Source organism: Euprymna scolopes, chromosome 40 (assembly GCF_053919585.1).
Source record: "Euprymna scolopes isolate OS-2025 chromosome 40, ASM5391958v1, whole genome shotgun sequence".
Classification (NCBI taxonomy): Eukaryota; Metazoa; Mollusca; class Cephalopoda; order Sepiida; family Sepiolidae; genus Euprymna; species Euprymna scolopes.
The window spans coordinates 45387596-45405005 of NC_136521.1; the positions used below are offsets into that span (position 1 = coordinate 45387596).

General features: G+C 35.0%; 1 protein-coding gene across 1 annotated transcript in view; it reads right to left on the reverse strand.

Moving 5' to 3' along the window:
* LOC145265520 (RNA demethylase ALKBH5-like) overlaps positions 1-17150 on the reverse strand; it is a 50908-nt gene extending 33758 nt beyond the window's left edge. Inside the window, exon 1 of the mRNA XM_080121434.1 lies at positions 16265-17150. Coding sequence (XP_079977560.1) covers positions 16265-17022 — 758 coding nt within the window. The 5' untranslated portion in view covers positions 17023-17150. The remainder of the gene's footprint in view (positions 1-16264) is intronic.
* Positions 17151-17410: the final 260 nt, after the last annotated feature.

Genomic DNA, 17410 nt, shown 5'->3' on the forward strand with positions numbered 1-17410 from the left:
AAAAGGAAAAAAAGGAAAGGAAAAAGGAAAAAAAGGAAAGGAAAAAGGAAAAAAAGGAAAGGAAAAAGGAAAAAAAGGAAAGGAAAAAGAAAAAGGAAAGGAAAAAAAGGAAAGGAAAAAAAAGGAAAGGAAAAAGGGGAAAAAGGAAGGGAAAAAGGGAAAGGGAAAGAAAGCAAAAAAAGAAAAGAAAAAATTGAAATCTATTTAAAACATTTTTTTAATACAATCTGACAATCTTTTTAATTATTTATCCAGTTTATTTCAATTCTTCAGTGAGTTGCAGTGGGTGTATATTATAAAAACGTTAAACAATTTATGAAGTGATTTGTTACATGTATTAGATTTAACTTACCTTCCTCCTCCAAATACATTTTCCTGAAGAGTCAATCTTACCTGGGCGGGAAAAAACATGACCTTCGTAATAGGGCTTGAACAAGTTTTTAAACAAAGAGAACATTTTGAAAACCAGGCATGACTCAAAAATAACTTAATATGATATTCGCTAATAAAAAGTTTGTAATCTTAGCGACATCAGATTTATCACCATTTATTTTTGTATGAAACTACTAAGTAAGAATGAATATTTTTGTTTGTGAACAATGATACTTGACTTTCGGATTTTAAACTTTGCACAAATTATAAAAATCCATACTGAACAAATTAGGCACAAGGCCATTCAAAAGTGTAGGTTTAATGAGTATCGTTGGTCTCAAATACTTAAAATTGTCTATCCTACTCTTAACTAGAAATTTCTCAGTCACCACAATACCACATTCACTCCAGGAACTGTCCTACACACAAATCTAAAACAGTTTTATTGAATTATTTACAGTATTGAAGAAGGAATGAACTAGAAACAGCAAAAATTGGTTAGTAAGCCTTCCCTCCAATCCTTTCTAAATAAAAGACCACCCACTGTTTTTCAGTTGGCTGAAAACAAGCAGGTCAATCTCTAAGTAGGAGTGGAACCTAAGTGTGAGTGAAAAGAAAGAGGGAGTTGGAGAGTGGGTAGAGTCCTTCCAAAATGAGTGCATATAGATATATAGAAGACAAAACGACCGTGTGCATTTTTGTATGTCCACCAAACGCTTTTTTTTTCACCGGGGTTCTCGGGGGGGGGGTACTATGTTTTCGAACTTTTTATATACTCCCTTGATCATAATATGTACGGTTTGCGAAGCAACATCATCTCTAGATTTATTCCGATCGACTTTTATAAAATTCAAGCTATTCCTTCTTCCCGCATGTTTGCTTGACTTTTTCATATGAAAGCGGGGGCAGCTTCCCGGCCTTTCATACCAGGACGTCCAGAAAGCAATCAGCTTTGATCACCGTCAGGAAAACCCCTCATATCACACAATTGCTATTCATTTGGACACTCCCTTTTTATGAGGAGCTGGTTTTCGCCAACATTGTGGGGGGGGGAACAAATAAATGAAACGGCAGAAAGCTGAATTGGTCTCCAGCCAACGTTCGTTTCTGCAAGTCAACTCTTTCATCAACATCGCTAAATTTCAACACTTTTCACTTCCTATGTCTCCCTAACGTAACGGTAAAATATCACATTCACTTTCTTTTCTGCCTTCCGGTTTGTCAAAGGTTCAAAATATATTTTTTTTTTTTTTACACTTACAAACACCGGGCAACACCAGGTATCCCCCCCGCCCACTAGTTGGGGATAAAGGACAAGGACAGAAAGAAATAAAAATGGGGAGTGGAAATCTTGGAAGCTGTCTATTATCAGGGAGGAGGGGAATTCATTCACTTTACTAGCTAAGAGTCTAGAAGCTTAAAAACTTACCTAAAGGGCTGGGATCCGACAGGACCTAGGACTGTGTGCGCAATGCTTAAGCAGGAAACAAGTACTGTTACTGGACTCCTCTTCTCACACACAAGCTTTCCACTCTTATTCAGTCTTTAAAATCAACAATAGCTTCTCTACAGTGCAATGTAGACTACAATGTATTGTGGACCAAGATTCTGGGAGGAGGCATGTGAAGCTTCCCCCTGATGCATCATGACGGGTGCCCAACTAGAGCAGGAAATTAATAAATTTAATTAAGAAATAAGCTATTTCACCAGTTTCAATAACAAAGTTTCCTGTTCTTAAAAATTTCCTCTGTCAGATTTAGTTTTCCTTCCTCTGTGGTCATCAGAACTAAACACGTATTTAAAACTCACGCACCTTTTTCTTTCTATCCATGCAATGCATATCCTCAATGGACAGGTTTCACATTTTTCATACATCACACTACATACATGTGGCTGATAGACTCTTACCTTGCTCAACAATAGTACACCTCTGCTGTTAGTAATGGCATATGGTCAATAATGGTAACGCTCAGCTGGTTAGTAATGAGAGATAATCAACAAAGTGAAACGCCGTCACCTTCTGGAAACCTTTGCTTTCCAAAGTGAAACGCCGTCACCTTCTGGAAACCTTTGCTTTCCAAAGTGAAACGCCGTCACCTTCTGGAAACCTTTGCTTTCCAAAGTGAAACGCCGTCACCTTCTGGAAACCTTTGCTTTCCAAAGTGAAACGCCGTCACCTTCTGGAAACCTTTGCTTTCCAAAGTGAAACGCCGTCACCTTCTGGAAACCTTTGCTTTCCAAAGTGAAACGCCGTCACCTTCTGGAAACCTTTGCTTTCCAAAGTGAAACGCCGTCACCTTCTGGAAACCTTTGCTTTCCAAAGTGAAACGCCGTCACCTTCTGGAAACCTTTGCTTTCCAAAGTGAAACGCCGTCACCTTCTGGAAACCTTTGCTTTCCAAAGTGAAACGCCGTCACCTTCTGGAAACCTTTGCTTTCCAAAGTGAAACGCCGTCACCTTCTGGAAACCTTTGCTTTCCAAAGTGAAACGCCGTCACCTTCTGGAAACCTTTGCTTTCCAAAGTGAAACGCCGTCACCTTCTGGAAACCTTTGCTTTCCAAAGTGAAACGCCGTCACCTTCTGGAAACCTTTGCTTTCCAAAGTGAAACGCCGTCACCTTCTGGAAACCTATGTTTTAAGAAGCTAGTATCTTCAGACAGGGAACTAGAGGAGAAAGAAAAATTGTATTTGTAAGCATGATTGTTAGGCTAAGGAAGTAAAAATTTCTCATATGCGGCTATAAAAGTTGTTTGGCTTGCCAAGTTTGAGGCTGGAAGACTTGTTAATTATTTATATAATGATATCTACCAGTTAATGAGAGAAATGAACCGCACAAGTGGATGAAAAGTATCTTAAACTGTTGCAATATTTTTAGCATATTATATTCATATGATCACAGCGATTTGTATGTTTATACTTGTAGCCAGGGCCAATGAGGACAAACTAATCAGCTAACAGAATCGCTTTATAAAATATAGTGAATCTGAATTTTTCAATCATAGCTCAAGGCTGTACGGACAAATTTATTTCTAGTTGACCTCTGCCAACTAAATATTTTTTTTTACTAGCCGAACCCATGTGATTTTTGGAATATGATATCTGTTCCATTACGAGTACATAAAGATTTTTCTGTATTATTTTTTTTTGTAAATGTAATTCTAAAATATGCACAAAATTTTTTTTAAGACTTGAAGATATGAGCATTCAAATTTCCTTAGTTTTTTGTTGTTTTTTAAAAAACAATCTTCGTTAATAATAAAAAAAAAAGAGTATATTGTTCTAGTAAACTTTTATTGCTTAAATAATTTGACTTTGCTCGTTTTATTAAAAAACTAAACGGTTGAAAAGACATTTTACACTAAGTAATGAGCTTTGAAAGATTATCGATGAAAAAAAAAAAAAAAAACTCAATTGCTAAAAGATAAATGTTTTTATTTCTAGTCGCCACTTGGAAAAAAAAAATCACTTGCAAATGGGACTGTTTCACTCACAATGTAAAGACCTGTAGCTTTTCATTTCTACATGAAAATTTGCAGATCCTGACTGGATTGACTTAACTTGGTGACATTCACCTTGAATGGATTGAGCTGACTATTTCCATAAAACAGACAGCATCCTGGATAAACACAGATCACACAACAATCCAGTCCTACAGTCACCTACCTTGAAAATGCTGCTGTCAAACCTGACATAGTTATATGGAATGTCTGAGTTTCGACCTTGGTTGAAGGGAGTGCCCCTAATAATGGAGGTCTGAACAGAGCTGAAAGGGAGAAACAGACCAAATATGAAGGTCTCATGTATGATATGAAAAGAAACTGGAATCTTAGAGAGATATCAATCATACCAGCTACTATAGGTGCCACAGGGCTTATGAAGAAGAACCTGAAGTTCTACCTAACTAATATTCCTGGTGAATTAAGTGCAAAAGAGATCCAGACAATTGCACTTAAGGGAACAAGGAGGATACTAAAAAAGAGCTCTCGGTTGGTTTCAATAAAAAGCAGGGCAATGTTGGCAGCTGGTTGGGCTGCCCTATACCCAGCATTACAATCTTCAAACGAAGAAAATTAAAAAAAAATAAATTTGTACTTGATGATTTTTCATAATTTTTGGATATATTACTATTTTCGGTATGACAATTAAGTACGTAATATGTTTTTTTTTAAACAACATATTAAAAAACAAAAACAAAACGATCTGTCGACTGTATCTTAATAAGCACCACATTTTGTAATCTTAAGAAAGAGTAGCAACCTTGGCTGAAGTGAGTGTTCCTAATGATGGAGGTCTGAACAGAGCTGAAAAGGAGAAACAGATCAAATATGAAGGTCTCATGTATGATATGAAAAGAAACTGGAATCTTAAAGAGATATCAATCATACCAGTTATCATAGGTGGCACAGGGCTTATGAAGAAGAACCTGAAGTCCTAACTAATATTCCTGAAATATAATGAAACAGTCCAATTTGCAAGTGATTTTTTTTCCAATGGCGGCCAGAAATAATAAAACGCTTATCTTTTGGTGATTGTTTTTTCACTAACAACCTTTTAAAGATTATTATATAGTGAAAAATGTCTTTTCAATCTTTTGGGTTTTTTTTTAGTTTTTTTTAATAAAACGAGCAAAATAAAATTTAAGAAATAAAAGGTTTAATGAAATAATATACTCTTTTTTTAACGAAGGTTAAAAAAAAAAGAAAAAAAAAAACAACTAAAGAAATTTGAATATTTATACCTTCAAGTATCAACATAAAATTCAGTGTATATTTAGAATTGCATTTAATAAAAAAAAAAAAAAAAAAAATACAGAAAAATCCTTAGGTACCGATCATAAAATCCACTAATTAAAAAAAAAAATAATTGTGAAAAGGGGGGGGGCGTTATTTGGATGCCATCAGCCAGAAGCAAAACCAAAATTTTGTAAAAAAAAAAAATAAAATAAAATAAATAAATATTAGCATGGGTACTCGGCATTGCCTGAGTGTGGAGAGGAGAAAGGGTAATGAGCAATAGAGCCCTAAAAAAAAAAAAAAAAAAAAAAACGTAGGGAGGCAGGCAGGCTCGAACCTATGACACAAAGGAAGAAAAGGTGAAAAAAGCCAACTGTTTAGACCCCACGCCCACCGCGACAATCAGCATCGGTGAGTTTCGAAATAAGGCTAGTCATTGCAAAAGTGTCAACGAAAAAAAGTGACCCCCTCCTTGTAGAAAACGGCCCAGTTGATAGTGAAAGAAGGAATGTCTTTGACCAATTTTTGGATACTTGTTGGCCGAGAGTCTGAGCTTTGAAACGATACCAATTTTGTTAGTGCTGGTCATGTGTATCAAAAGTTTTTATTCCCAAAAAAATCACATGGGTTCGGCTAGTAAATGAAAATATTTACTTGTCAACAATAATAAAATTTTTCATAGAGCCTTGACTTCTATGATATAAATCTCACCTGTCTGTTTAAATGTATGCATGTGTGTATGTTTATATGTCTGCCTAAAACATTTGACGGTGGCATCAGATTTTCATGAGATCGGTATTGTTTTGAACCTCGATCCTTCGGACAACAAATATCAAAACATTGGCTAAGAACATTAATTCCTTCACCCTCAACTGGGCACTTTTCTTCAGGGAGGGGTCGCTTTTTTTTTTTTTGCCGATATTTTTGAAAGTCATCCCCTCTTTTTGATTGACTAGCCTTAATTTAAATCTTTACCACTTCTGGTTTGACAATGGACGCAACGACAAAGATGCCACTTATTTTTTCCTCCTTCGCAGTACGGGTTCGAGCCTGCCTGCCTCCTACCATTTTTTTGTTTTTTTTCTTGCTCAACACACCTCTCCAAACACCCGGGCACTCAGGCTAGTTATATATAAAGGAAATGTGAAGGACTTCCATCATCATTATTTTTAATACATTAAAACAAGCGAGGAATGGGCTGAGTGGAGATGAAAGGGTGAGACAGAGGGATGTGGATTAACAAGGAAGAGGGAAAGAAAGGCAGTTCAAGAGAGAGGTAGAAAGAAGCTTTGAATTAAAGTTACACATTTTAATCTTTTCTTTTGTTTTTATAACCCCAAGCAATGCTGGGTATCCCTGCTAGTCTTATCAAATAAAAAGCAAAATGTGCCTTAGTATATCTCCCAAAAACTTTTGACACATGCAATGAACACTGACAAAATCAGTATCGTTTCATACCCTCGAAAAAATTCCCCCATAAACCTAACAGCCAGCCATGATTCTTCGCGGAATCACTTTTTCCATTGCTTCCAATGTAACAGATGTACTGAGACTAAAGCCGCTTTCAGGACTGCTAGCAACCACTGTAAAAGAGTAATGAAGAACACGAGAGTTGTATGCACAGTCCGTCAAGTCCAAAGTGGTTGAGCAGTGGCTTGGTTCCTACCAGTTTTGGCAAAAAGCAAACAGGATCCTGAACAGAAGCATGTGCTCTATCCCAACTATCATCAATGGACCTGAGGTAATCTCGTCAGCATCAAACAAAGCCAAACTATTTGCCAGGAACTTTGCAGCTAATTTTACCCTATGCGACGAAGTACACCAAACCCCTGTATTTCCTCCTGTATGTGACATACAAATATCTGTGCATGATGTTGCCAAGCTAATCAAAAACCTTGATTCCAGTAAAGCAACTGGCCCTGACGGCATTCCAATTATAGTGCTGAAAAAACTTCAAACAGAACTAGCTCCCATACTTACAAAGCTGTTTAAGAGTTGTGTTAAGGAGAATTGTTTCCCAACACCCTGGAAAATCTCATCAGTATGCCCCGTATTTAAGAATTCAGGTGATTGGTCATATCCCTCTCAGTACAGACCAATAACCCTCCTGTGTGTCACGAGTCAGTTACTGAAATCTTAAATAGAGAAGTAGTCAACCACCTCAGCAAAAATAACCTTAGTGACATATACAATATGGTTTCCATTCGGCTAGATTATAACAATTATATTTCATAGGATTAGCAAATTTCCTTTCTAGGGCAATTGCTCTTGACATATCAAAGGCTTTTGATAGGGTATGGCATAAAGATCTACTTCACAAGATCTCCAGCTATGGTATAGCTGAAAATGTCTTCAATTATTAAATCATTTCTCTCTGATAGGTTCATACGAGTAGTGGTTGATGGGCAGAAATCAGAAGCTCTTAGTATTAATGCTGGAGTCCCTTAGTGGTCCATCCTAGGTCCGACTCTCTTCCTGATCTATATCAACAATCGTCCAAATTACATTCTTAAATCATTTGTAGACATCTGTGCTGATGACACTACCATCTACAGCAGAACATCAAAGGCCATAAACGAAAAAGTCCTCTCTGATTCTCTCTCCTTTGATCGTGAGCACGTGGTACAACGGGGGAAAAAGTGGCTGATTACTTTTAATGCATCTAAAACCAAGCTTCTATGTTTACATCATCAACGTTCTGATCCCAATCTGGCATCAATTGAAATGAATGCCTCTCGTCTTAGAAAGGCTCCATGTTTTGACAAGCTTCTGGGCTTGACCTTTACTCCCGACCTGAAATGGAACATGTACATCGAATCTGTTGCCAAGGTCGCTGGAAAAATGGTGGGATCCTATCAATCCAGTAGATATTTACCTGCTGATGCAATTCTATACCTATATAAGAGCCAGGTACATCCAAGGATGGAGTATTGTTGCCACATCTGGGCAGGAGCTGCTAGAAAGATCTTATCCTGTCTAGTGGGGGATGCCCTTTTCTCTTCCTTGCAACCTCTTTCTCACAGAAAAGACGTTGTGAGCCTGCCTCTGCTTTATCATTATTTTCATGTGAGGTGCTTGTCTGAGCTCCAATATATGGCCCCCCCCTCTCGTCAAACATTCACGAGAAACATTCATCTAGCTGAAAACACTAGCAGTAGTTTCCCAACTCTTTCTGTGCCTAGACCTAAACATAGATTCCATGAACAAAGCTTCTTTCATAGAACTGCACACCTGTGGAACTTTCTTCCATTTACCTGCTTTCCAGCTGACTACAATATTGCCGTCTTCAAGTCCAATGTAAAGAAGTTCTTGAGTCGTTCTCCTTAAGTAATCCAATTTACCAAATTTACACTATGATATTGTCCCTTTGACTATTGTACACTCTTTAACTCTTATCCTCGGGTGGCCTCTGGGGCTTGATAAGTGGTGATTCCTTTGTAAAAAAAAAAAAAAAAAAAAAAGATCAATCTCTCGGATGACAAATATCCCCTAATTGTCCAAAAACATTAATTCTTTGACTATCAACTGAGCCGTTTTGCCAAGAGGGGCAGTCAGTTTTTTGCGTCAACATTTTTGCAAAATCATTCCCGCCTCGCGATATGTATAAAGTATGTTATTTTGAAGGCATATGACATCGCAAGTCGCATGGGTGAGACAACCACTAAAGTATTTGCTTTTTTTCACCTCCTTTTCCTCTTAGCGTTACAGGTTCGAGCCTGGCTACTGCAGCTAATCCCCCCTCCTTGCTGCTATTACCCTTACGATAAAAATCTCTCCACACTCGAGCAACGCCAGGTACCCCCGCTAGTCTTCTATGAAGAGCAGTTGTTCATCTTGTTTCATTCCACTTTAGTCGAAATTCTAAAAAAAAAAAAAAAAACCCTTCCTAGGGGATAATTTAACTTTAACCACAGACAGAATCCAGAGTCAGTTCCAGGCCGACAACACTAAGCACCTTGATCTTTTGGGCTAGAATCAAAGTGTAGTATCTGTTCTGATACTACACTTCGCCTTTTCTAACTTCGATCAGTGGAGGAGAAATTTTAGATTGAGGCAATTTTTTTTTTTTTCTAGAGTACCCATTTTGGGGAGCTGGAGTTTCCCCACATTAAAAATCGACTTGTGTCTAACTCTGCCTTCGATGGGAGGCAAGTAAATAGGAACACTAAGCATGCGAAGGGTTGGGTTTAAAAAACTTCAGGCGGACCTGAACGAGCTTTTCTCCCTGCCGTAAAATTATTATCGTCAATAACAGACTTACCTTTCATATTAGCAGGAAAAAAGTTTTTATTAATGACTTTTAACGTGGGGGATCACTTTTAAATTATAATGTTCTATTAGATTTTCGGGTTTGTATTGCTGTACACAGATTCGAAAAAGTTGTCAAAAAACAGGGTTTGTATTACTGTACACATAGATTCGAAAAAGTTGTCAAAAAACAAATATATAACAAATAAATGTTATCAAAGGCAAGATAAGTTACTTTTCTACCAAACTGGATATCTTTTCAGTGTTTTTATTTAATGTAACATGTTTATTCAGCTCGAAAAACATACTGTGTTTACCGATGTATTGGAAAATTTAAAATGGCACCCGACTCTCTCTTTAACACGGTAAGTTTGGGAAAAGGTGCTATAAATATAGAACTAGACAAAACACTGATAGAAACTCACTCAATATGTGTTACTGTGACATAGAGGTTGACAATAGGCACCGCCAAAGATGGCCGAAAAATCAAGTTGTTGTTTTTTAAAAGGAAATTACATTTATTAAAATCCATTATTTCTGAGTAACTTTTTTCTTTCCAGAAAGATAAAACCCTGAATTTTATCATATAGAAAACAGAATGTAAAACTTTTTCTACTATTTTTAATTAAATTTTAAATGTTTAATTTTCCCAAAAAGTTAATTGACATTTTTTGTCTTGCACAAAAAAACGTACATAAATATTTAAAAAAAAAAAAAAAAGGTTTTTGAAATAATTTATTTGTTGTCTAAGATTTAGGATGATTTTGTAAGAGAATATGCAAAAATATTATAATATAAGTCCCTGGATTTCAAATAATTCCACTTATTCATATAGGCAACCAGTTACTTCGCGTCGATCTAGAGTCTAGATCGACAATGTTTACGTTTGCATTTGATAAAAAGCAAACTATGGAAGACCAAACAGGCCAAAAAAAACTTATTTTTCAGTGACGAAAATTTCAATGTATTATTAAGCTGAGGCTGGCCAGTACCAGATGGGTGACCATTTGCATGAGTTTGGTTTTTAATGTGTATGTGGGCCAGGCTCCCCAAAATGGGGGGGGGGGGCGCAATTTAAAGCAGAATAAAAAAAAATAATTTCAGCGCGTTTGGTCCACCGTAGTCGAAAGGCGGCAAACGTTTTCAAACGGGATCGAAAAAAATGCCATTTTTAACACAAAGGGCACAGTATTTATCGAATTTTTTTTTTATATCGATTCTTCAAAGCATGCCCTGTTTAATAATGGTCATGCATTATTCGGCTCGCTAAAAAAAAAAATTATTAATTTATTTATCAAAGATTTTAAAATGGCTTTTTTCATATAAATATTAAAAATTTTTTTGTTGTGCTTAACTTAAATTAATTATTTTACTTAACATATTCACCGAATTTCACACTTCAAAACTCAAAAGCAGGATAATTAAACACAATCGAAGTTCTGATATTCAGACGTCAAAATAAGGTATGCAAACAATTTTTTTAATTTTTTTTTATCTATAATTCTGTCCCTTACAACAACACAATATGTTGTGTTCAGTTTCAGATGATTATTTTAAGCATATTTGTACCCCCCTCAAAACAAGGGGGGGGTTGTAAGCAAAAAAAAAAAAATATATATATATATATATATATATATATATATATATATCGTTTATGAAAAATAAGTACACTGTTATAAAGTTCATTCTTCTCTTAATAATCGCTGAAAATTTCGTATTGATCGGATAATTACCTGATTTTTGGTAGATTTTTAAAAAGACGGTCCGTCAAAAAGTACTTACCTGCCCCCCCCCCCAGTTTTGGCGGTGCCTAGTTGACATATATTCGGTGGGTTTTTAATAGTATTTTGTCTAGTTCTATATTTATAGCACCTTTTCCTAAACTTACCGTGTTAAAGAGAGAGTCGGGTGCTATTTTAAATTTTCCAATACATCGGTAAACAGTATGTTTTTCGAGCTGAATAAACATGTTACATAAAATAAAAACACTGAAAAGATATCCAGTTTGGTAGAAAAGTAACTTATCTTGCCTTTGATAACATTTATTTGTTATATTTGTTTTTTGACAACTTTTTCGAATCTATGTGTACAGTAATACAAACCCGATTTTTCTTTTACACCACAAAAACAGCTTAATAAGGAGAGGTTTGGTGATTGGCCGTAAAGTGGGGTATCAATTTAATATAACGTTATAATTGAAAAGTGATTCCCACGTTAAAAGTCATCAAACTAGCTTTGCGAAAATTATATATATATATATATATATATATATATATATATATATATATATATATATATATATATATATATATATTGAAAGTTAAGCGTGTTATTGACGATAATCCGCAGAAAAAAATAAGAAAATGTGAAAAGGAATTAATTTTACGACAGGAGAGAAAGCTCGTTCAGGTCCGCCAAACTTCAAAATAATATTTAAAATAAAAAAAAAATTAATAAATGTAGCTTTTAATCGAAAAATGCTTCGGTAATTTCCGTGACTAACTCGGAAGTCTTCGCCAATAAGAACTGAAATTCTCTGAGTGTCAATTCCTTACGAGTAAAATAAATAAATAATTGTACGATATAAAATAAATCGGTGGTTTCCGTTCTCGGAACTCTGGTTTCATTTTGTGTGGTTTTGACTTTCTTCTGTCGTAACTTGTTAATGTCAATGTTAAGTTAACATTGTTAACCAATGTTAAGACATAATGCAATTAAAAATTATGTTCAAGCGATAAATATTGTTTTATCTTGTTCTTTTGTTAAATATTAGTAAAAAACGAGGAACCTTTCCAGTTAAAAATCCGTTTGATTTAATAATTACGCTTGTAAGCTTAAGATCACGCTTTAAAATGAGTAACATAAACTAAAATAATCACTAGAAAATAAATAAAAAAAAGTGGAATCTTTATACAACCGGAAGTTATGGGATGTACACATTTAAGCGTGTTCTACTTAAGGTTACAAGAGTAATACTAAGTAGATTTTAACTCGAAATGATTCCTCATTTACTAATACTTAACAAAAATAAATAAAGGTGCTTCTACACTTTATTGCCGAAATTGGAGACGCCATTTTATTTCACGCACCTGCTTTCCAAATCCAGGGGAGACTATGGCCGAAGAAGCATGAAATAAATAAAATATTAAACTGGAGAACGATTGCAGTTAAAACAAAATAAAAAATAAAAAAACCCACTTCCCCGTTAAAAAAAGAAGAAAAAAAAAACAAACAAACAAAAAAAACAATCATTTAAGTTAATTTATGGGTTTGTATTACTGTACACAGATTCGAAAAAGTTGTAAAAAAAACAAATATATAACAAATAAATGTTATCAAAAGTTACTTTTCTACCAAACTGGATATATTTTTCGTGTTTTTATTCAATGTAACATGTTTATTCGGCTCGAAAAACATTCAGTGTTTACCGATGTCAAAATGGCGGCCGACACTCTCTTTAACACAGTAAGTTCAGGAAAAGATGTTATAAATAATAAACTAGACAAAATACTGTTAGAAATTCGCTCATTATATGTTACCGTGACATAAGTTGACATATATTCGGTGTTTTTTTTAATAGTATTTTGTCTAGTTTATTATTTATAACACCTTTTCCCAAACTTACCGTGTTAAAGAGGGTGTTGGGCGCCATTTTGAATTTTCCAATACATACATCGGTAAACACTGCATGTTTTTCGAGCTGAATAAACATGTGAATAAACACAAAAAAAATATATCCAGTTAGGTAGAAAAGTAACTTATCTTGCCTTTGATAACATTTGTTATATATTTGTTTTTTGACAACCTTTTCGAATCAATGTGTACAGTAATACAAACCCAAAAAATTTATGTTGCTTTCATTACAAAATTGTTTTATTAAAATTATATTTTTTCTTACGCAAACTTTTCAATAAATGTTTTTCCAATTATATTTTGATAAATTTTTATACAATAAATGTTTTGTTTTGGTTTTCAAATGGCGCTCGCCCAGTTTAAACCATTATGAATATGTCATTTCATTTTCTGTTTTTAATAATAAAAAAATGTTACATGAAAAACTTTCCCGTTCTCATTAATCAAATCGAAACATTTCCAATTAAACATTACGGATATATGTTCTCTTTCACTTTATTTATCTTTTTTCATAGTTCTTTCGGGAAGTTTAATTTTTTGTTATTTATTTTCATGCTTCGGCCATAGTTTAATATAATGTTCTCCCCTAAATTTGGAGAGCAGGTGCGTGAAATAAAATGGCGTCTCCAATTTCGGCAATAAAGTGTAGAAGCACCCAAATAAATAAATAAATAAATAAATAAATAAATAAATAAAACAATATTTACCGCTTGTACGTAATTTTTTCATCGTATCATTTTCAGGCCACTAAACTGCAGTTTTACCAAGTCAATATTAGGGAAAAACCATGACGGTGATCAATACAAGTATAAGCATCATTTACAATAATCAAAACAATTTTTTTCATTTAAATCTACAGATTTTAAAGACAAGGTTATGCTCCCAAAATACGAGTAGTTATTTCGAAAAAGTACTTAGTGCTTTGCTTTGGAGATAGAATTGACAGATCGATTCCTTTTAATATGTTTTAAGCAAAAACAATATTACGTACTTATAATTGCCACGTGGAAAATAGTAATATATCTAAAAATTATGAAATTTCATCGAGTAGAAAGTTATTTATAGTTATTTTTACAGAAAATTGGGTAAAATTGTATTTTTCTTAGACGTTATAAAGTAGACAGTGAAAAGTCCACACTGGGTACATAGATCGGAATGAATATTTTATATTACATCGCAATGGCGTGCAATATTTGTTGTCATTACGGTAAACATTTTTACCAAAAAAGCAACACTAGTTATTCTACTCAATGAATTTTCGTAATTTTTGGATATGTTACTATTTTCGACATGACAACTAAGTGCGTAATATTGTTTTTTGCTTAAAACAATATTTAAAACATCGATCTGTCAACTACCTTAAGCACCAGAGTACTTTCTGGGTGGAATTACACTGCAAAAGTAGAATTTTTTTTTTTATTATTATTTATTATTGTGCTGCTGCTTAAGGGAGTCATGGATCTAAAAAGCGGAATTGAAGTCTGAAGGGATCACATTTTAAAAATTCTAATTCTTATAGATAGAGGGTTCATTTCGCCATGCAAATGTTTTTGCAAAATGTACCCGACCGACCGGTGGTGTTGCTGGCGTTGTCATCGAAAAATAATAATAAACCTCGTATTATGGTAAAATACTAAGGTTGATTCCTATTTCAATCATGTAAATTATTTTTGAATAAAATAGTTTTTTCCGGCACTTCTGCATGTCAGTGGCATGAGGAGAATGTGTCTTTTAGTTTCAATAATAGCCGACAGATGTCACTTGTCAGCCAAAGAACAGGGGTCGATGACTCTTCCTTTTCTAAAAATGCGTGCAAACTAAAATTATATTTTGCTATATTTTTATACAACCTCACCGCACCGCACGGCGCACGGGCGCACCGCCGGCACCGTAAAAAAATATCTATAAACAATCTATAAAGGTTTCGTATTTTTATTATTTTATTATATATTTTTGCGTTATCGTAAACACTTGTTTATATTTGAGGTTCACATAATGGCCGCTAGACGTCAGTTCTCTTTCGAAGAACGGGCCGTCACTCGTCTCTGTTGCTAATATGTTACTGACATGCAGAAGTGCCGTTTTCCCCATTTTTACTGATTATTCTTAAACCTTTAGAAATGTTTCATGTTTTTTTAATTATATTTTCCTACATTTTTATGCAACCCGCCCGTAAAAAAAAAAAAAAAAAAAAAAAAAAACAAGGGAGTCAGTCAGTCACTGATCTAAAAAAAAAAAAAAAAAAAAAAAAAAAAAAAAAAGAAAAGCCGAATTGAAGTTTGAAGGGATCTCATTTTAAAAATTGTAATTCTTATAGATACCGTACTTTGGTTCCTATTTCAAAAAGAAAAGAAAAAAAATAATGTCAAAGGAACATTGGGTGGATTTCAGAATTTTGTTTAATTTTCAATTTTGGGGCAATTATCGAGATTCCCTAGATAATAGTCTCAAAATCAGACATTTTTTTCTTGATCTAACGTAACACTAGGCACTACTTGTGTTTCAACGTAAACACTTACGCAGTATGCACTTTATTGAATCGTGCTGAAATAACGTTTAGAAAGCCATTCTTAACATGAGGAGAGGATGGTGTTTTGTAACGGAGGTATTTTTTTGTTATAAAAGTTTTTCTTTTTACCACTTTTTGTTTTGTTGTCTATACTGCAAAACGCCCCCCCCCCCAAATCTTCGGGGTTGTTCTACAATCCACAGGTACGAAAAAGTAGTCATGAAAAAAAAAATATGTTATCAAAGGCAAGATAAATTACTCTTCTACCTATCTGGAAAAGTTTTTAGTGTTTGTTTGTTTTTTTACTCATTTTAAAACGTTTATTCGGTTCGAAAAACAGTCTAACATTACGTGAAAGCAAGAAAAATGGCTGCGATTTGACACCTAAATATTTGAAGTCTAGATAAGGACTTAAAAATAACGCAAAATATTGTTTGAACCCCACCTAATAAATGCCATGGTACCATTTATTGGGTGGGTTTCTAAACAGTATTTTGTTTTGTATTTTAAGTTATTATCAAGACTTCTAAATTTGTCCTCACGTAACGCTTGATACTATTTGTTTTTCGAATCGAATAAATGTTTTAACGTGAGTAAAAACGCTAAAAACTTTTCCGATAGGTAGAAGAGTAAGTAACTCATCTTGCCTTTGATAACATTTGTCATACATTTGTTTTTGACCATTTTTCGTACCTATGACTAAAACAAACCCGAATCTTCTACCCTCGGCATTCCCCATTAAAAAGGTAAGCAAGGTGAGTGCACTAACCTGAGAATGGTAACGCATCCCCTATCTAGGGGAAGGCTGAGTATTGGCTCGGATACACGGATTGGTTTGAAGGAGAACTTGCACCCAAAACACAGAGTACAATCGCTGAAGAAGGAGACCGACACGATGGGCCTGTCAAATATGTGCGGTGGGTCCACATGGGAAACAATGCAACCACCGGGCAGGTAATCATTGATGACGGCACTGTTGATGAAACCTTTGGGGACGACCCCAGCATCACATAAGGGCTTGATAACAAGTTCTTCGATCCAATCGGGGATCTCGTCGACGTCACCTTTCGGGTAGAGCCTCTCCATGCCGGGGCCCTTCTTGTGAAGTTGGGACCCGTACGTATAGCCCTCGCCAAAGAAATATTTGATACGCAATGGGGCCCTGTCGACTGTATGGTCCTTGTAGTGACCCTTCTTTCCTAGGTTGACCACTTCATCGATTTTATTTTCAATTCCTTCACACTGGCAAATGTTGAATAGTCGTCTCTGTTTAATCCCAGAGTGAATGTTGCGTAATTCAGCCTCTCGTAACTGTTCGTTCTCTTCAGTTGAGGACGTATTTTTGCCATTAACGGCGCCCTCCCCAGACAATGTCCTTGAACTGTGGTACCTCCCCTTGCCATAATGACCCTCCGGCAACAACTGGTCTCGAGAGTAACGTCGTTTGCGCGACTCTTGGCTGTTGAAATGATTCCAGTAGTTTGTCTCTCGTAGTTTTTCTCGCAAGTCTAAGTAACCCGTCGCCATTTTGGCTTTACGCCTTTTCTTTACTTCGCTCTTTCTATGTATCTATCTATATTTACCTACCTCTCTCTTTCTCTCTTTTTTCTCGGTGTACTTCCGGTTTTCCCACAATGCAGTGCAGTAAACATTAAGACACGTGCTACCCACAATGCAACGCGAAAATTTCGCACGATCTTTCCCATTTTTTTTATTTCACTTCACTCACATTGGGACTAAACATTATGTTATTTTGGGGAATATTTAAAATAAAAATTCTAATGAAATCTTGGTCCTATTTTTACTTTAGGGTGGTAAAGTAAGGGAGATTACTTATTTTAACTTTTAGATTTTTTTTCCAATATTGATTTTAACGACTATTTTTTTTTTTTTAAAGTTCAGACGATGACATTTT